The 21,699-nt window shown below is 42.7% G+C and overlaps 1 protein-coding gene across 1 annotated transcript; it reads right to left on the bottom strand.

Annotated features, from left to right (window-relative positions):
- Position 1: 1 nt before the first annotated feature.
- Positions 2-21,253, bottom strand: SEC22B (SEC22 homolog B, vesicle trafficking protein). The gene is made up of 5 exons (XM_084757182.1): positions 21,030-21,253; positions 15,090-15,199; positions 9,782-9,942; positions 7,709-7,855; positions 2-2,028 (listed from the first exon to the last, which is right to left on the bottom strand). Exons 1-5 carry the CDS (start codon positions 21,102-21,104, stop codon positions 1,874-1,876), a joined length of 648 nt encoding a protein of 215 aa, XP_084613308.1. The 5' UTR covers positions 21,105-21,253; the 3' UTR covers positions 2-1,873.
- Positions 21,254-21,699: the final 446 nt, after the last annotated feature.

Here is a 21,699-nt window from a genome sequence, read left to right as displayed (position 1 = left end):
GAACATTCTAGAAATATTTATTTCACTGCTGACCATTTGGTTACAGCATGCAACTCTCAAGGGAGCTGCCGCCCTCCATTCTTAGAGAAGCACCAAACAGTATGGTGCAGCTACTTAGGTTTTCAGCCTCCCAAAAGTGCTTTATTGCCAATATCATTATTTATAGGATAAGCCTTTTAGAGACTTAGAGCACTTATTTTCTATAAAAAGCCATTTTGTACTTCATGCACAAAACTCTAATTGGCAGATTTATTTCCATAATAGAAGAACATTTACTCTAGATCTGTAATGTTAGGACCACAGTAAGCATCCTTATGGCCTTCTCAGAGGAAGGGCGACTGTTGTCCTCCACCAGGAGCAGGGCAGCAGTGATGCTCCCTGGGGTTGGAAACTGCCTACTGAAGTCTTCCCAAAGATGTTAAGAAGTAAGAAGTTGGCTCATTTTCCAGTACAATTTAAAGAAATGTTTGCAGTATGTGCAGGAGTTTTAGGTTATAGTGTAGGCCCTTGTGAGAATACTCAAAAGGCCTATTCTTCCCACTTAGAAAACTCTACCTCAGAAGGTAAGGGGTGAAATTCCCAGTATCCCTGAGCAAAAAAGGGAAAGAAGTCTAATGTACTTTCACTGGTTAACAGAAGTCACCTTGTTCATGAGTCATCTGTCTCTAGAACATTCTTGGAGAGTTTATATGAACCGAAACAGGAATGAGGGGGCTCTCAGAGATGCTCTCCATAATGAATGTGAGTATCTGTATTTGAGTAGCTGATTTGCAAAAACGGTACATTTAACTAACTACATTGCTGGGAATATCACATTCTGAAATCTGGGAATATTCTGGTTGGATATTTATGGAATAGGAGACTAAGAATTTAAGCCAATTATGTCATTAAAAAAAAAAAATCGAGAACAGGGAGAATATAGAGGAGGAAGTGGGAGTAAGGGCAGGGCAGAGCTGCAGTTCTGGGCCGGGTCTTCTCACAAAGCAGGGCTCTGACTACCTGTGCTACGTTCGCGCCACAGCGACCAAACACTCCAAAATAATGATGTCCTAAGAGAATTAAAGAGTAAATGAGGAGGCAGGGGGACTTCTGTAATCTCGAGGCCAGCATGGTCTACATGAGTTCCAGACAGCTGAGGCTAGACACCCTGTCTCAACAGAACAAAAAATAAAACAATAAAAACAAACAAACAAAAAAGAACGACAGAAAAATTTCATCCTTTTAGTCAAGCAATACTATATAATTTCAAGGCATATTAATGTAATTGATTTAACCCAAAGCAACTGTGCAATAAGCAAAATATAAAAGGAAAATAACAACAGTTAACTTCCTCCAATGGCAACACACAGGATGTGTGCGCCAAAGCAGTTACCCTTCACATACTCCGAGTCTTACTTGCAAGTCAGTCACAAATGTCACCAATCAAGGAATGTCGATTACAGTTAAGACTCCCCAAAGGGCCACCTTCTTTAAAGGAATTTCAGGTTGTTGCTAGCATGGTTGGCTATCTTAAATCTCACTGACTGCTCCATCAGAGAGACAGAGAGAAAGAGAGAGAGAGAGAGACTGCCCCAGTTCTGCTGTCTTACAAATGTACTGGGAGGGAAAGAAACAAAACAAACAACCTACTGTTCCCTAATACATATGGCTTAGCACCCAGAGAAAGCCTCTGCCCCCAGAGAGACTTCCACATGGGCCAAGCTTCCTTAAACAAGGCGCCAGCTTTCATTTTCAGGACAGGTCTTTCTTGCAAGGTCTTGAGAGGCAGAAGTTCCACTTGGATTCTAATGCACAGCCCTGTGAGCTCAGGTTCCTGAAAACACACACCTGCCGGGGTCTAGGTTCTCCCTTCCCAGTGACTAGGCTCACTACCTCACAGCCACCAAAACCGCACATACACTATCAGCATGATGAAGAACACGGCCACCGCCGCGAGCTTGGCGTAAGTGGACCGCATGTTCAGGTACTTCGCATCCTGGCGGTATTTCTTAGATAGACTGGACAAATTGTTAGCCTTTGAATCCAATGCTGAAGAGAGAAAAAAGGAAAACATTGATTAGATGCCTGAAGTATTGTATAAAAACATTAAGACATAAAAATAGTCAAAATGACTAGCAGAATAAACAAACCATAAAGCTTAAACTGTGTTTAACAATAAAATAATAATTGCATTATCAAAATGTGAGCAGGTACACCAGCTGCTGTCGCGTGGCGCTTCAGCTATGGTAAGTGCCTGGTGAGTGCTAGCGGAACTCTTCCTCTCTTTCTTTTTCACTCTGGGTGGTGCTCAGGGCCCAGAACATCCTGAGCATGCAGAGCTGAATGGCCAGCATTACCTGATAACTGGGCTTTTTCTGGCTTTCAGATTGACTTATTTTTATTTCTCTATATATGGGTGTGCATATGTGCATGTGATGCCCTGATAGTTAGAAGGCAGCTCTGGATCTTCTGGAGTTAGCGTTACAGACACTGTGAGCCACCAGATGTAGGTGCCGGGAAACACACTTGGGTCCTCTGCGAGAGCAACAAGCATTCTTCACCTATGAGCCATCTCTCTGTCCTTAAAGATTATCTCTATATAGTAAGTGGTCTAAATCACAAGTAAGATAAGTCTAGGATAATCAAAAACATTCAGCTAATCAGACACTGAGTATAAAGTTATACTTCCATGGTGATTGCTAATTCCAAGATTCTTCTGAGTAAAGATTATTACAAAATCAAGGCTATCACATGTAGTATTTCAACACATATACAAAGGTTCCTAAAAAAAACAAAACCCCACAAGTATCTAGCAAATTAAGTATTATGCATTTCAACAAAGACTGCTCCCAACATTTATAATGCTGCTGTCTTCTTACATATTTTAACTATGAAAACAAACATTGTGATCAACATTATTGAATCCTTTCTCTCCCCTTTTTTCTTTTTAGTTTTCAGAGACAGGGTTTCTCTGTGCAGCTCTAGCTGTCCTGGAGACATAAATTATTCTAATCCAACTTTTCACTGCTTCAAAGTTTTGGCAGTCTGTTTCCTAGTCCTGTTTTGTCCCTGGGACACTGCTTTCTAGTGGGGTGTGGCGGTACATGCTATAATCCCAGTGGAATAGAGACGTGGGGACCCTGAGTCTAAGGCCAGACACTGCAGCTTAGTGGAACCGTCTCAAAGGAAAGAAGAAAAAGACGATGCTTTGGAGCATTGGGAGTTACTTAACAGACTGGTTTTGATTTAGAAATACGGTATTACTCAAAATAAGTGCAACAGTCACTGAACTGGCAATTGGTCCTAGGAGTAAGGAAAAACCTGGTCACAGAAGCATCCCGAAAGAAAAGTAACCATGATGGTGCTCAAGGGTCTCTCTGGTCAATCTGCCAAAAGCTATCTCAACTGGCTGGGGATCTTTTCTCCCATTTCAAGTTTTGAATATTAAACAAAGTAATGCATTTTAGCTATATGTATCATTATACTTTTCTATACTTCAACTTCCTCTCTCCCTGCCCTCATCTTCCCAGCCCCGTCAGTGCCCGTTCTGTTTTGCATCACAGGAAGTCCATTAACTCCTTTCTCCTCTTCTCCCCCTGCCCTCACAGCTCTTCCTAGCGTCATTATCACAAGAGCAAACATTTGGCACTTGTCTTTCTGAGTCTGGCTCATTTTGTTTAACACAATGATGTCCAGCTAGACAGAAATCTTTAACTAATGTGTTTACTGCTGTATCCTGAGTACCTAGATCAGGGCACAGCCAGTGCTCAATGAAGAGAAAGTCAGGACCCTTTCTCTCGAGAAGCCTGGAGCCACATCACCAGTGCATACTCCCCACAGGAAACCTCTAACTCTCTTAACATCCTTGCAAAATCTGTTATCAAAATCATTTCTTAATAAATTACAACTTTACTAAAAACAATTGCTGAATGACTCTATGTTTGTCGAGAATGGGCTAAGCAACAATTACAAGGACATATGGAATAAGCAATTATTTGTTAGGGTACTGTTGTGAGCTCAGGTTGGTCTTGAACTTGCAATCCTCCCACTAGGTGGGAGTACTGCCAGATAGGGAGCACCAATAGGTAATATTTAAGAGAACCCCTATGTAAGAGCATTTTGAAACACAAGTGTATAAAGACAAGGTTCTCCTTAGAGTCATGTGGCAACTGCCTACAACACAGCAGGACCATGTGATGTGCTAGAGGACACCCAAGTCTTGTCTTTGTGGAATCTGCAGCTTGGCAGGAGGTGACACCTTTGAATAAAGAAATACAACTCACCACTTACTAGACAACAACAACAAAAAGGTAACCTCAGCTTGCTGAAATGCACGAGACTTACTCTAGTGCATTACATTACATGCAAAGTGGATGAGCTATAAAACAAGCATTTAGAAAGAGAAGTGGGTTGAGAAGAGCAATGTTACAAAAGAAAACACTGTTTAAAGATGCTGATCTCTTTACGGTCCTGGAATATGCTTTATTTAGGTACGTTTTCCCTTTTACTTAAAATGACTTTTTTCAGAAACCATTTCTTGCCAGTATTTTTCTACTCCTTCTGTGTACATTACTGCTCCAGCCCCCCACCCGCCCGCATAGCCACTTAAAATTACCAGCAAGAAAGGAAGACAAGGACCCCAAGGACCAGTGGGCTCCGCTGCATACCGCCATTAGCATTATGCTTTTAGTGAGCCACACAATAGTTCCAGATCTCTATTTTTTCATCTGTAAAACTGGTCAGATCTGTCCATTTCACATAAAGACCAAGTAAGCGTCCCGGTATCGAAGTGAAACACTGCCCCACAGACCCGTGTGTTTGAATGCTTGCCACTTGGGACTGTAGCTTCTCAGAGACGAGACCTAGCTGCATGAAGGGGGCTCCGATAGCCCCCAAGGTTTCAGTCCCTACCCTACCCCAGCTGTACACGCCCTACCACCATGTATCCCTCAAACTGTGACCCCAAACAAATCCTTCCTCCCCTAGTTGGTTTGTCAAGTGTTTGGCACAGCAAGGAAAAAAGTAACAATCTAAGATGGCACTGAAAACTTCCACAGTAGATTGCCTAAAATAAGTAAGCACTCCAGAGATTTAAGATTCTCTGGGATAGTTTCCTAACTCCCCAAGCAGGCAAATCTACTATAAGACACAAGTGCACGCTCCTGTCAGTCAGTGTAGCTGTCAGCCCTGCAGCACACAAGAGCTCGGCAAGAAAACTCTTAACCATGTTGATATATGGCAATACATAGATTTTGGGCTTAAGCAAATTTTTTTTGTTGTTCTACTTTATCTCAGGTAGAAACTCTAAGTGTATAATAATAACGGTGCACACACTCAAAATTTGGTGTTTAATGAGTATGAACCTGTGTGTTGTGGTAACTGAGAACTAATGGCCTAGAGGTTGAATTCTGCATTGCACAGCAAGGCAAGCTCCTTGCTAATGAATATGCAGCAAAGTTGAATTAAAAATACTTATTCTGAAAAAAAAATAATATTTATTCTGAAACCTATCTGCAACCATTATGATGAGAAACATAGAAGTATGTGAAACATAGAAAACTCAAAAATCTGTCTTCAAAGAGCCTAGGGCTGTGGGCATGGCTTAGTTTGCAAGAAACTACCATTCGGACATGACGAATTGGGTTCAGCTCCATCTCTCCCAAGCAGGAACCCAGGGTGGCACTGTATGTCTGTGGAGCAGGGACCGCCAGATCCCAGGAGCTCCCTGCCCAGCCTAGGTGAACAAGAAGCTCCAGGTTCAGTGGGAGAGCCTGACTTAAAACAATAAGATGAAGGGCAGCAAAGACAGACACCAGACACCAACCTCTGGCTTCCACACACCCAAGCCAGACACACAACTGCACATATACACACTCACAACACATACAAATACCACACACACAAATGAAGAGCTTACATATTCATATCCAATGCTCAAATAACATCACATATATTTTAATCTAATTTTATCTAGCTATCCATAATTTAAAATTACTCTAGATAATTCAATCACTATCACTAAAAAATTTCTACTTCATTTACATACTGACTTAATTTACTTTAAACATGTTTATATAAGCTGGATGTAGTAAGACACACCTGTAATGCCAACATTTAGGAGGCAGAAGCAAATGGATCCAGGAAAAGTCAGGGCTACACAGTAACAAAGACCCTGCCTCAGGGGCTGGAGAGATAGCTCAGTGGTGAAGAGCACCTGCTGCTCTTGCATAGGACATAGGTTCAGTTCCCAGCATCCACGTGACGGCTTACAACTACTCATAACTACAGTTCCAGCGAATCCGATGCCCTCTTCTGATCTCTGTGAGCGTGCATACATGCACACATGTGGTGTACATGCATGCATACATATATGCAAACGAAAACTATAAGCAATAAAATGAATCTAAAAATTTTTTAAAAGGTCATCTCAAAAACACAAAGCAAACAAAACAATATATTTAGATATTTACATTAAATGTAGATTTATATAAAGTATGCCTTGAAGACATGTTAGAAACAACTATATTATTTAAAGTATCTGATATAGGCTAGAGAGAGGGCTTAGTGGATAAAGTGTTTGCCACACATACATGAGGACCTGAGTTCAGATCCCCAGAATCCACTTAAAGAGAAGACACGATAACTCCCAGAAGCTCACAGGCCAGCTAGTCTGGCATTGCAAAGACAAGAGACACTGTCTTGTGGTGTGGTAGCACATGCCTTTAGTTCTAGAACTCAGGAGGGAAAGGCAGGAGGATTTCTGTGAGTTCAAGGCAAGTCTAATCTATATGAGTTCCAGAGCTACCTAGAGAGAATGTCTGAATACACATACACACACACACACACACACACACACACACACACACACACACACTCTTCTACATATATCCATAGAAAGTATGCACACATAATCATACACATATATGTAATAAAACATACACATAAAAAAGAGTTTTTAAAATCTGGCAAATATATTAATAAACTGGCCTGAGGAGACAGCTCCGACAGTGAATGCTGGCCAGGCAAGCACAGGACCTGAGTTTGAGCTCCGAGAACTGACATAAAGTTAGCAAGGGAGGCACATGCCTGTAACTGCAGCACTGGCTGTCAGGCAGGTGGATCCCACGGTCAGTCAGCCTAGCATGACTGGAAAACCATAGGCCAGGGACAGCCGGCCTCACGACACCAAGGTGAATGGCAGCTGAGGACCTTGCTTCCCTATTCATGTGCACACACCTGGCAGAGACAGCGCCTGTGAACTTGAATGACATGTATTCGCAGCGTCCTCATTTTCCATGTATAGAGGACAGTCCCGTTTCAGCCAACAGACACTCAACCATCTGAATGCAGGAAGCTGAGAGCAGCCCAGATCTTCTTTTATAGCCTCAGATTTAAATGCTTCTCAGAAGAGGAATGCCTTGATGAAAACAGCATTTCATAACCCTGACCTAGAAGCAGTAACACGTCCCAGAGAGACACGTAGGATGTAGCACACCCTTGGCAACAGCCTCATCCACCTTAACTTCCTTAACCTGTACAAATGTATCTGGGTTGCATTTGCTTAATTTTGTAAATTCTTAGAAACAGTAAGTGCTTTACCCTGTCCAGTACAGAGAACCTCGTCACACAAGGCAGTGCCCACCACCGCACTGGCAGCGCTGGCCTGTATCCCACCCCGGTAAGGCCTGGCCGCAGTCTGACAAGCTGCTCTCTACACGGTTTCAGGTACCTGACAGTGCTTCTCCCCGCTGTAAGACTTCTTCGATATTGGCCACCATGATCCTCTGCACGTCTTGCAGTTCAGTGTTGATGGAGCCAAGGTTTCTCCGAGCACGGCTGTCGATGTAGAGCTTCTTAGTTTTCTGAATGAAGGTGTCTGGAACAGTGACAGGAGCAGTTAACCCCTTCCTGCCCACCAAGTCACTGGAGGAGGTCAGCAGTGCCCAGGTCAGCCAGTGTCTGTGGTCCTGAGCTTACTCCTATATCTGCCTGCTGCTGGCTCTGACCTCTTCATCTATAAAATGTTAAGACGAGCATTCAGGAGAACTGTTCCTTGGACACCCCTGAGCCCAAGACACTTATTATCAGAATCCTTTGCGATATTAAGAACCATTCTAGTAAACTTCCACTGAAAACAGAAGTTCCACACTGTACTTGGGTTGCCTTACTTAATTTTACACAACCCTAAAACAACACTGGCATTAGGACTTAGGGATCAGTGCCGACTTTCCAAACTTACCCCATGCTTCAACTTCAAACCAAAGGTGACAGAAAGCTTCCAAAAATCCCAAACAGACCTGCAGCCTCATTCATCTGTAGCCTACACCTGCACTTCTCAAAACTGTAGGAATGACCTACTATCAGAAATGTTTCAACCTTTGCCAAGACAATCTAGTGCTGTGTGCAGACATCTATGACCTGGCTTTCATGCGGGCTCTGCTCTCCTGCACTTTGGGAAGGTGACCTGTATGGAGCCATCAGTGGGCTCTTGACCAGGATCTGGGGTTTCTAGTTAGGATCCAGGCATGAAGGAAGGCCAGCAGTAGAAGGAGCAGGTGGGGTGGTCCAGGTGCCTTCTCCTGCACTTGCTCTCCTGAGGACTCACTGTGCACTAGCAGGGTCCCGCCAATAAAAGCTTCTGCCCCTCTCAAGCTGGTATCCCCTAAATGCTCCCTTTTTCAGTTCAGAAACTGCTCCCTCCCTTCCCTCTTCAGCCTGAGGTGGGAACACCCACTGTTTATGGCCCCAAGTCACCATGTCACCTCACAGTCCATTCCTGTTTTTCTCTCTTGAAGCTAATTTGGATGAGCCATCTATTTCCTTTGTGACCTTGATACATTTGTCTTATTATTCACTTGGATTTACTAGTCGTACTATTCAGAAAAATAATATTTCAAAAACTATACATCATATAAATTAGCATTTGGCCAATTATTTTTCAATTACTGTAAAGCAAGATGACGTCCTGTCTGACAAACTTGAAGACTTTAGAAGCTCTAAGACATAAAAATGTCTCTTTTGACTACAGATTCAGCAATGTTCTGCCTGCTCTCATTTCCTATGTTCAGTACACAGGCCGTTTCCTTTGACCTACAGACAGCACAATCTTTACAGGTCTGACCGGTACTGAACCTTCCCATAATTCCTGGGCAAATACGGACACACTTCTGAATGTGGCAAACAGAGTTTTCAAGTACCATATGTTTTCTAATTAGAGGTTCTTATTCTACTGGAAATTAAAAAAAAAAAAAAAAGGATAATCATGCCAGGCGGTGGTGGCACACACCTTTAATCCCAGCACTCGGGAGGCAGAGGCAGGTGGATCGGTGTGAGTTCGAGGCCAGCCTGGACTACAAAGCGAGTCCAGGACAGCCAAGGCTACACAGAGAAACCCTGTCTCAAACAAAACAAAACAAAAACAACAACAAGAAAAAAAAAACCATCATTTTCTCCGATTTCCAAATTCTGATTTGGAAAATTAGTATTACTACGTGTCTGTTGACTGGAGGAAAAGAACTCAGATATTACAAGGTAGTCAAATAGACTATCATATAGAATTTCTGTTATAAACTAAACAACAAAAAGGAACACATTCTACAGGGAAAAGCACAAGACTAGAGGAATTCATTGGTAGGAAGTAAGCCTTCTACATTAAAAAAGGCAAAAGGGTAAAGGAGAAGGGAACAAATCAGAACTTTTCCTAGACAAACTGCAGAGGGGGCATGTCAATATTATAACATTGTATCAAAGTTTCCCTATAACGTTTACCCCCTTAACAGAGAAACCCAGGGTCGACTCTTACCAAACTCGATGAAGGAGTAGGGCCTAGACACAGTGGGCACCTTCTTCCCATGCTGCTCATCGAACTCTGAGTGCAAGTCCTCTAGGTAGGCGAAGGCCAGCTTCTTAGGGAAGGCGGCTTCACACAAAACCAGGTAGCACACCCCCTGCTCAATGATATAGCTGGGGGAACAAGGCAAGAGAAGGTTACCTGTGAGGGTCTAGCACTTCGCGATGAGGCCAACCTTCAGTACTACATCACCTTCTGAAACATCAGAAAGCTCATTTCAGATCACGAACTGTCAGAACCAAGAAAGCAGCCATCTTCCCATATTAAGTACACATCTAAAAGAACGGGGCTGGCAGGCCAGCTCAGCACTTAAGAACACTTACTGCTCTTGCAGAGGTCTGAGCTCATTCCCAGTGCCCATGTGGTGGCCCACGCCAGCTGTAAGTCCAGTTCCAGAGGATTTGAACCCTTCTTCTGACTTCTGTGGGCACCAGGCATGCATGCAGTGTACATGCACGCACACGCATGTACGCACATGTACATGCATACACACAGGCAAAACACTTATATATTCATACCAAAAAAGGGTTTTTTTTAAAGCTATAGGTGTGATGACTCCATTCATCCCCTGACCGTGTATGACAAACATATTAGCATACAAATATTAAAGTTCTTCCAGCCAAAACATAAAACAGAACTAAAATTTTATGGAGAAAAAAGCTGGAATTTAAATGAGATGGTTACCGGCACAGAAAAAGCACCTCAAAGAATTCTAATCAATTGGAAATCATTCATCAATGGAACTGACTCCTTTTGGCAACACTGAGCTCTCTGGCATTCTGGGAAGGAACTTTGTAACTATGGGATATTCTTGGGGAAAAGTCAAGCTATAAGAGTTTTTCAAACATTTTAGCCACAGTACTTGTTTTCAAGACAAACTTTCTTTGTGTAGTCCTGGCTGCCTTGGAACTTGCTCTGTAGACCAGTCTGGCCTTGAACTCACAGAGATCCACCTGCCTCCTAAGTGCTGGGATTAAAGGTGTCTGTCACCACACCCAGACAGCCACAGCACTCTTTAGTCAAACAAAACAAATTCTAATAGAGCTTATATGTGCAGTAGACAAAATTGGAGGTTGTTTGGCTTACGTGGTTGAAAAGCACAAAGTAGAACACAAAATTGCACCCCTGCCTTCTGTTCCTGATTCTGGAAGCATCCTAGAGCCCCTGAAAGGAAAGTCTAAAGACTTACACCCTCCTCCAGGCAGAGTAATGTTTAATAACATGGCTGTCCCACCACTTGCTTGGGCACCTGGATTAACTGATCTCCTTGACTTTAATCTGCACTGTCACTTAGAATGCTGGTTTCATTCCCAGAGAAGTAAACAGGACTTACTGCCCTACTTGAAGCTACAGGGACACACAATACCAGCAAAATAAAATTACACTCTGGTATACTGTTATAGATTTCGGATGAGATGTTAAGTCACACTTCATCATATAGTCAAATGGCACAGGCTCTAACAAACCAGGTCTTACACACCTGCCTATGCTGTCACTTGTCACCGTGGGCTCCTACACACCTGGAGAAATTCCACTCATTCTTATAAGTTCAAGCTCTGTCATTTCTTTTCTCTATGAAACTTTTATGTTCCCTTTTCTTCTAGCCCCTTTATTCAAACACCCAAATAGGGATTTATTGCTTTCTTCAAAGCACCTCATTTGTATTTCTTGTTCTAAAGTTCAGATTAAAAAAAAAAACTTTTATCTGCATTTATTTTATACTGAATGTATTCCTGTGCCATCCGTTTTCATTTCTTCAGTTTCTTCTGGGATATCTTTTTTTTCTGTGCCACCTCCTCCTCTGGCTTTGGAACAATCTGGTCCTTTCCAGTGAGGATCATCTCCACGTGGCAGGAGGAGCTCATGTGTGGGTTAATGTGGCCCTGGGCTCTGTGCCTTGTTTACCTGGATGTGGTCAATGACTAGGGAATCTACATCTAACCCTTACATTCAGTATTTTTCAGCGTGTGCAGCAACAATTCAGCATTCTCTCTCTCCCTCTCGGGCACCGACCCTGAGTGCAGGCCCACTGTCTGGCCGGCTACACCTCCGAGCTCCACCATTATACTGCCTGAATGGCATGGTTGCTTCTTTAAAGTGGCACCTTTCAGACACTTAGTGGCTTTTCAGATATGCACACCCTTGGTGGCCTGGGCAGTTTCCCAGGTGTTCTTTTTTTTTTTTTTTTTTTTTTTTTTTTAAGATTTTATTTATTATTTATACAGTATTCTGCCCCATGTGTGCCTGCAGGCCAGAAGAGGGCACCAGATCTCATTCTAGATGGCTGTGAGCCACCATGTGGTTGCTGGGAATTGAACTCAGGACCTTTCAGAAGAATGGACAGTGCTCTTAACCTCTGAGCCATCTCTCTAGCCCCTTCCCAAGGTGTTCTTAAAGTGAACATGAAGATTGGAATCATTTGGTTTGCATGACTTTGTAGGGTTTTCTGAATAAAGTGAGTAGCAAACCATCTTCGCAGGTCACCTCTGGCCGTAAAGCTCAGATTGTGACCCCATAAGGCACTGTGTAGCTGAATATGGTAACTGGAAAGACTGTCAAGCAACACTAGAACGCTTCTGAAGGAGTAGCAGGGTTTTATAATGCTGCACAGTGCTTGTTTGAGTGTGTGGCCCTGTCAGGAACAGTACCGGCTCCCTGGGAGGGATAGGCATTCACAACAAAAACACAAAGACTGGCGAAGAATAGGCCTTTACCAGCTCTTCAGTAGAAAACCCAAAGATTGTCAAGTCCTACAGGAATCATAATATTTCTTCCCAGGTCTACAGCATCTCTCCTAGGTCTTTTGTTCTCTATCCCATTGTGGAGATACACAGTCATCCCACAGTATCTGCAGATTACTTCCAGGATGCCCAGAGTTACTAAAATTGGAATATGCCTAAGTCCCTTATCTAAGGTGGAACACTATCTGCATAAAACCCATGTGTATCTTTTTGTAGACTTTGAATCATCTTAAACAGCTAATAGAATAGAAATGCCTTGTAAATAGCTATTATATTGTTTAGGAAATAATGTTAAATAAATAAAACATTTGTATCCCACATCTGTTTAGTACAGATATAATTTTCTCAGTGCATGGTCCTTGGCTACAGACATAGCCTCCACAGAGTCAGAACCTGTGGACAAGAAAGGTAACTGTATCATAATATTAAAATGATGCTTATGCAGTCATTTGGTACCCTAGGCTGGTCTCAACTTGTGCGATCAAGGCAGCTCTCCTGCTTTAGCTTCCAGAACAGCCTAGACTACAGGTGCATGCTATCTCATAAGGCAAAATGGCTACACTCTTTGGAGTTTAAAGTGTCTATGAAAGTGTGGTAGACATTATACAATTACCTTATAGGATGTGGTGTCTACTACTTCCCCCTTTTTTATTTTATTTATTTATTTATTTATTTTGAGACAGGGTTTCCCTGTGTATCCCTGGCTGTCCTACTATTTCCTTTGTAAAGCAAGCTTGTTTTGGATAAGCTGACATTTGTTTTACAGTGCTTGGTTACTGGCTGTTTGGTTTCTAGTAAAGCAAGCAGTTTCTCCTTGTCCTGACAGACCTTACCACCTGAGTTGCTGATATGAGACGAAGGTTACTTGGTTGATCCATTTTTATGTGGCTGTGATCTTCCTGTAACATCTTTCCTTCCAAACCTTTGTTTTTTAAAGACTCAACTTGGCATGTATTATTTCACACCAATTATCTGTAGATAATTGAAAGTCCAATAAAGTTGCAGTGGAGGAAATGTTAACTGTCAGTGTGACAGGATGTGGTATCCCCAGGACAACCCCTGGCACATCTCTGAGGGAGTTTCTGCACTAGTTAGCTGAGGTAGAAGATTGACCGTAAATGTCAGCACTGTGTAGCCTGACATCAGGACTGACGCGGTAAGCTGGGCACCAGCGCTCCTCTCTGATCTTGACTATTGGGACAACAGGACCAGGAGCCTCAAGCTCTTCCCACTCTGCTGCTCCAATGGACTGTACCCTTGCAGACAAAAATAAACCCTTCTGCCCTTAATTTGCTTCGGTAAGGTATTCGGGTACAGCACTGAGAAAAGCCACACAGTTCCCTCCATGCCTCTTGGCTGTGTGCACTGCCCATAATCATGGAGTGGCTGGGGCTGTCACTCAGGGGCGGAGTGCTTGCCTAGCACACACGAGGGCACTGGGTTCAATCCCCAGTAATGAAAACCAAACACAGACCCGCCACTTCTAGAGCCACTGACTGAGATGCTTTTAAATATTGCCTATTCCCTATGAATCAAGCAAGATGCTAAGCACGTATGTAAGGTCCTTGTGTTGAGAAATCCTCTGAAGAGAAAACTGTGGCTTGGAGATGCTCTGCCAGTTGGTCTGTATCACTGCTGGTAAGCCTCTGAGCAAGAGTAATAGCCTATCTGTGTCTGGCTCCAAGATGCGCCTCAAGTATGACGTTACATATTAGTATATGATAGGTATAGCATTTGTTAGACACAAGTTAACAACTTAAATTAGTGTAAGCATGCTAAATAAATAACTCAGTTTTCTAGAAATAGAGGCAGAAAAAGTGCTTCCATGAAGAGACTATATTTCTAAAGCTATCTTTTCATTTAAGAAACTATTATTCTGGGCTGGGGAGATCGCTTAGTCAGTAAACTATATGCCTGCAAGCCCCAGGTTTAATCCCTAGATTTTTATTTTTTAAAGTACCAGGTATGGTGACATAGACTTACAATCCCAGCACTGGAGAAGGAGACAGGCAGATCCCTGGGGCTCACTGGCCAGCTAGCCTAGCCTACCTGGGAGTTCCAGGCCAGTGAGAGAGACTGTTGTGAAAAAAAAAGAGAAAGGTGGGTAGAGCTGAGGATGACACCCAAGGCTGTCCTCTGGCATGCACGTGCACACAAAGCATCACACAAGGAAACAGCATTGTAGTATTATTTTTTAAGGGTTAAAAAAATTATGTATATGTTCATTTATTTTTAAATGCACAATTAAAGATAGAGTATACAGGGCATATGTATATGAGTTGAGGTAACCGCAAAGGTTACAAGAGGGCATCAGATGCCCTGGAGCTAGAAATTCAGGTGGTTGTGAGCCACTTGATACGGGTGCTGGGAACTGAACGTGGGTCCTCTACACATAGAGGACCGCTGAGCCATCTTCCTGGTCCCTGCTGTTATATTCTTATAAGGTGTTATATTCTTATAAGGTGTTATATCACTGTATTTCACACTTGAATGATAACAAAAATCAGAGCTATACTCACTGAAAAGTCATGGCTCCTGCTTCCAAGGTACATCTGGTAGGGGACTGTTCATTCAATTTTCGGAAGAGTTGCTTAGCCTGACTCTGGTACTGCTGAAGGTCCCGGCCTGACTGAAAGAAGATAACTTCATTGAAGAACTCAACAACACACACAAAGCTGTACCGGTTCGAAGTATCGTGACATCACAAGAATACTATGTGAGGTCCTTCATTTAGCACTTAGTAAGGTTCATTTCAAGGAAGGAAAATGTCTTACTTTTAGAACAAATGAGAAAACCCAACTTCTAGCTTTTCCAAGATCCCGGTGTTCTTTTTACTGTGCGGTCAGTACCCTCCTGCTCACCTGCTTCCCTCACAGTTACTGGCAGGAAGCTGTACATTCCGTGCCACACTCTGGAGAAAGTTCCGAGAACCAAAGATTGAGCATCAACAGAATCTTCCACAAAGGTGGAAAAGCACTGAAGTAAACTATATATGCGTGCCTATGAATGAAAATTCCATGAACACTACTACCACTGCAGCTAGGCAAAAAGCACCAACTGTCTTTTATTACAGGATTCTATGTGGGTCTCCAGTTTAGGCAGCAAATTTGAATAAAGAGGGATATGTGCAAAAATGTTAGCACTCACGTGGTGTAGTTAGTATTTCTCTGAACGGTTTGTTAAAAAGAAAAGGAGGGTACGCTGTGGTCGCACACTGTGAAAGGATAAACAGCACACTTTACTAACCTACAGATCCTAGGAGCAAGGCAGTGGGTGAAGAACGAGAAGCAGATGTACTTTGTCAGCTCACTCTCTTCCTGGGAGGGAGGAGGGCTTTCTGCTAGCTGTGGTCTCAGGTCGCTACTGTCTAGATCATGGTGAAAGAGCGGAGCCTTTGGAAGACGGTCAGCTGTGATGATGGGGCGCTAATGGTTGAGGTGGATATCCCCGTATGGAATCCCAGAAGGCTAGTTTGGCCCCTGTACTATACAAAGACCCACAGAGTTGCTGTCTATAAAGGAGAAGCAGACACCAAAACTGCTAGCTTTACCATCTTCTCAGTGTCTAGACTTAAGAGAAATATGTTTTGTTGTTTTTAAGTAGCCCAGCTTATGCAAACTGCCCTGTGACAGTATTTATTTTGTATTGAAAGACAGGCTAGCCTTGCTCTGGCAGGTATCTCCTAACACTGAAATAAAAGTGTTCATATTAGTTCTTGCCAAGTCTGGGCCCTAGGTTACCTGTGAGGGAGCACACCATGAAATAATAAGCTTCTAGACAGGATGCTACTGAGCTAACAGTACAAACAAGGAGGCAGTTATAACATGGCAAGTCTGCAAAGAGAAACGGTGATCTGAAATGGGAACATAAATGAGGTAATAAATAAGCGGAAGATAAACAAGAGTCAGGCAGAGGCCGCTCAGTGCATCAGCCATGGGTTCATCGTGCTTAGCACTACTGTTACGGCAATGATCCGCTATCTGCTATAATGCTAGTCTTTTGGAAAATGCTTCTGTATTAGTGTCTGTATGCATGTGGATAATGTATCAATTCACACATTAAACAGTACCGTATAATAACATGATACTGGCATTATCATATAAGGCAGCATGCATGCAGGCACGCATGCATCCATCTATGACTGGTCAGCCAGCACAAGTTAGTAAATATTTTCACATGCTTTCAGTGAGTATATATTTTCCTATGTGAACAGTATTTCCCAATCTGTTGGCTTCACCGAGCCATTATGTGGCATGAAGAGATCTGAAGCCACAACGGCACAGGCAAGGGATGGAACCAATGCTGGAAGTGTTATAAATAACACAGATCAACATATATGATTTTCAACCTGGCCTGACAATGGAATCACCTAGGGATCTTAAAACACAACAAAAAAACTTATGCACAGTCTTCATTCCTAAATCAATAAAACAACAATCTTTTTTCAATTGCTAAAGGCAGATGAAAACCTTAAAAACACAGCTGAAGAAAATAGTGGCAAAAATACGCAACCCACAAACATGAGCAAAACCACAACCCTGCTAGCCAAATAAAAATTAGTGCATCTCTGCCAACTTTATTAAACGTAATGTAAATATTACTATAACCTGAGAGAACAAAACCAAAAGTCATATCAACTTTAAGAAATAACAGCTGGAAGCATGCTACAATTTCAAAATTTGTTAAAAAAAAAAATCCAAAGCAAGCAATGTGGTACCCCGGGGGCAAATCTACATAGAGATTACACAATGACAACAAACACTAATGCTGAAACATTTCACATGAGACAATATTCAGCATGTACAACTGTTAAAAAAAAAAGAAATGTCAGTCTTACAGTGAAAGTCATTATTTAATTTTATACACACACACACACACACACAGGGAGTGTCAGAGGAAAAAGGGGACAGGAAGACGATGAAAATATCTGAGTAAAGATTAGAGGAAATAAACATCACGGTATCTTGGTTATATAAGTCACCAAGCTTTCTAATAAACATGGATTAGTTCTATTGTATAAAAATTATTCATCCCTTCCTGTTCATCACATCTTTGTACAAAGAATGCTACATGCAATTTCTGTTTGTAAATTTAAAGACAGGTTAGAATTTGAAAAAACACCTTAAAAATAAAGTTAATGTTTGCTTTCTGTCAGGGAGTATTCTGGACACTTTACATAATTTAACTCATTTAATTATCATAATTACTCTAGGATGTGTTTAGAATTATTAGGCCAATATTATATTTTAGAAACCAAATTTTGCCAAGGTCCTCTGGGGCTGTAAGGGGAAGAGCTAGGATTTGACCTAGATAATCTGAGCACACAGCCCTTGCTTCAAAGCACTGTGACATTCTGTGATTACAATTGTTTCAACAGTAGACCCACCTTCTAAGCAATGTCTTATCAATCACGCAGTTCAAGGAAACATTCATGGAGCTGACTGAGATCCCACAAAAACATCAGAGGCTGAGCTTTACAAACAGAAGTAGCTTGCCCTCAATGTCAAGGTCACAAAGGGCTCACCATCAGCTAGCGCAGCTAAGAATACCGAGGTGCCCTGACTGTGCTTTCTGTTTCATGTAGAAACTAAACCTCCACTCAACCTACAAGATCTGTTAGTAACCCAGTAAGGAAGAGAAGGAAATCAGCTGGTGTGCTATAGGCAAATGAGCGTATCCACTAGCACGTCGAGGATCCCCTAGGATCGGCTCTGCGATACAAAAGGTACAAGGCAGTGACGTGCACCAGAACCGCAGGGCTTTCTCCATCTCGCCTAGGCCTACCAAATATGATCTTTTACCTTTCTAAGAATGTTTCCATTTTGGTTTTGTTTTTACAAACCAATGGGTCTATCAGATTTCCCTACTAAGCATCAGTGAGAGGTTATTACGGAGCATGGGTGACCCCTAAACTGCTGCACAACATCCAAGTTCCAACCCACCATGGCCATCATGGGTGATGACGTCATGAAGGAGCATCAGAGGCCCCTCTCCACTATCTTCCATGTCCTACGTCAGGATTGCCAAAGATCACTAGCACTTTCCAAGAATGTTTAGCTAAGTCTTATCATTTATAAATCCTTGATAAACTCAGCCGGTCAAAGGCCAGTTGGACCAAGAACCAAGAGCCAGCCATTTTCCTCTACAGGCAATTACGGTAAGCACCCAGAACCGATGAGAGGAGTGAGGCAGCTCCACTGCACAGCAGGTCACTTGTTTTACTGGAGCTCCCCACTGCCACCCCGGTTACCTTTTCTAACTCTGAACTGCCCTTCCAGAACTAGTGCAAAGTTAAAGCACATACAGTAATTTTGAGGTAGAAAAAAAAAAGGTAGACAGAAGAAACTGCACACATTCTAAAAGGAAGAAAGAGTGAAAGGATAGGATTATCAGTCAGAGAGGCTGGGTTGTGAAGAAGCCTTCATCTCTCTGCCCACCCTAAGCCTAAATTTCTAGGTAAGTACACAGTCACCACTGCATAAAACACTCTGTGTTATGTGTGAATGTTACTCTCCACTGTCTTATCTGAATAACCAGTCCTCCTCAGCAATAAGACAGTTAAGAACTTAAAGGGACTGGCACCTGGTAAATACTTAAAAATAATCTAAGTCGTATCAATACAAATAATTAAAAGTACACAAATTACTTTGGCTTGGACAGTTAGAGGACTTAACAGAAGGCTATTTGGTCAAAATAATCTATGTCTTCAGTTATCTCGGAGTTGGGTGTGGCGGTGTACACTGTAAAGCTGGCAGCCAAAAGGCTAAGGCAGTTCAAGGCAAGCTCTAACGGCATAGAACCTGTGCCAATTTAAAAAAAAAGTTATTATTACATTAGTGGGAAGTGGTTGAGAAGTCTTAAACAAGGCAGTGCAGAACAATGCTTAGGAGCTAAGGTTCTGGTCTAGAGCCAAACGGATACTGATTTTAAAAAAAACAGTAGCTTTAATAAAATACTCATCACTGTAACCAGCAATTCTCAACCAGGACTCATGTTGTCCATAAAGGGACTTTTGGAAATGTTTAGAAATTGTTCAAGGTGTTAGAACAACAGGACAGGAAATGTGCTGCTCCCATTTAGGAGTTTAAGGATAGACACTCTACAAGGCACAGGACAGTCTCTCATAACAAAGAATTATCCAGCCCCAAATATCAACAGTGCTGGGTAAAAACAGACCAACTCCCAAAACAAACCAACAAAACTAACAACAAGCCCAGGACACAGTCCACACTCCCTACTTGTTTGCTGTGTGGTTTAGGCAAGTGGCCTATTCTCTGTAAGCCTCCACGCTTCCTTCTCTAGAAGGGTGAATAAGAGCACACCCTCGAACATGGATGGCATAAGGACTAAAGAAACGCTGCTCTTAGCAGGCTCAGGACAGCGCTGCTGTGTGCCTGGCGGCACTCTATAATGTTCTGTATAACAATATGGTAGTTAAAAAAAAAAGTCTAAGAATGATGCCTTTGCAGACATTAGGTCTAGAAAGACGTATTTAAAATCAAAATTACTAAAGGAAAATGATGGAATCACAATCACACACACACACACACACACACACACACACACACACACTCTGTGGAGTTTCTCATCAATTAAATAAACTCATTTTGGGAGGTCAGTAACAAACACCAAGTTTAAAATTAAGAAACAACCAACATTTTCCAGGAAATTATCAAAGCAGAGAGTAGGGGCCCAGTAATATTAAATAGCATTCCAAATCCACTTTGATCCACCTCTCCTCCATAAGATTTCAATGCAGCTGACCAGATTTTGCCTCCTCTGCCCCACTGCTACCCACCATGGGAAAAATATTCCTCAAAGTAAGTGTTCTTTAAGACCCTCCTCCCAACCTCCTTTGTTCAGATCATATTCTTGGGCTCATCTGAACACTATACTTTATTAGGGCAGGTGAGAATCAGGCAAAACTGTGAACGTAGGCACCGTACTGAACCTTGACAACTTTGTAAGTGGCAAGATTACCTCACCCACTTTCAAAAGATGTCATCAAGCTAGGTCAAGGATCAGGTGCTACAGGAAAACTAGGTGAAGAAATGAGGGGTTGATCTTCCCTAGACGTATCAGCCAGCAGGCTTAATAGCAGCCGAAAATAAAAGTCCTGAATTTTAAGAAAGTCCCTAAAAAGTCACCGCAAACTGGGTGATCACAATTAAACAACAAGATACCCTTTCTCCAGAGCTTTCGTCTAACGAGGAACAGGTTACACCAAACTCTAACTCCTTGGACAAAGATTTCTTCTCACAGATAGTCTCTCCACTAGCAACCGGTTCAAGGTGTGTGTGTGTGTGTGTGTGTGTGTGTGTGTGTGTGTGTGTGTGTGTGTGTGTGTGTGTGTGTATGCGTGTGCGTGTGCGTGTGCGTGTGCGTGTGCGTGTGCCTGTGCGGTCGCCAGGGTCTTAGCTGGGGAGCAAGGCGAGCTCGGGGTTCTGGCAGCAGCTTACCTGCTCGTCCTCCTGCATCGAAGCGGCCAGCGGAAGCCCGTCCGCCACGCGGGCGATCATCGTCAGCAGCACCATCTTCCCTGGCTGTGGAGACCCGCCGCCTCAGTCACTGCCCTCCCTTCTTCTCCCGCGGTGGCCAGTTACACCTCCCGCTGAGCTCCGCAACAGCTAGCTCCTGGCGTCTCCGCTTCCCGCTGAGGTGGCCGGAAACGGCTCCAGAGCGTTCCACTACCGGTCCCTCCAACTGGCTTCCCAAGAGAACTACAACCACCGGAACTTTAGTTCCGCAGTCTTTCCTCCGCCTTCCTCAGATTGAGTCCTGCCCACTTTTGTAGAATTTTGTTACCTATTTCACTAAATGGTATCTCTTGAAGAGGAGTGGCAACCAAGCTGAAAAGGCCTAGAAAGGTGACAGAGAGCGAACTTTTAGATGAGCAGAGCGTGAAGCAACTCGAGCTATGTGTTTTCAGATTTAATTTTTTAACAGAAAATTTTATGTATAATATTTTATACATCTGTGTATGTCTCGGCAGAGATTTTTTTGAAGGTTTTCTGGCTTAAGTGTTTATACTGTCTCAAGGTTTTTAAACAATTTGTAGCGAGGGATCCAAATAGGAGCTGGAGAGATGGTTCAAAGGAACTAGCTGCTCTTTGAGAAGTTCTTTCAGCG

This window comes from Acomys minous (assembly GCF_964271855.1).
Source record: "Acomys minous genome assembly, chromosome: 14".
In the NCBI taxonomy this organism is placed as follows: domain Eukaryota; kingdom Metazoa; phylum Chordata; class Mammalia; order Rodentia; family Muridae; genus Acomys; species Acomys minous.
This window is presented reverse-complemented; position numbering and strand designations above follow the sequence as displayed.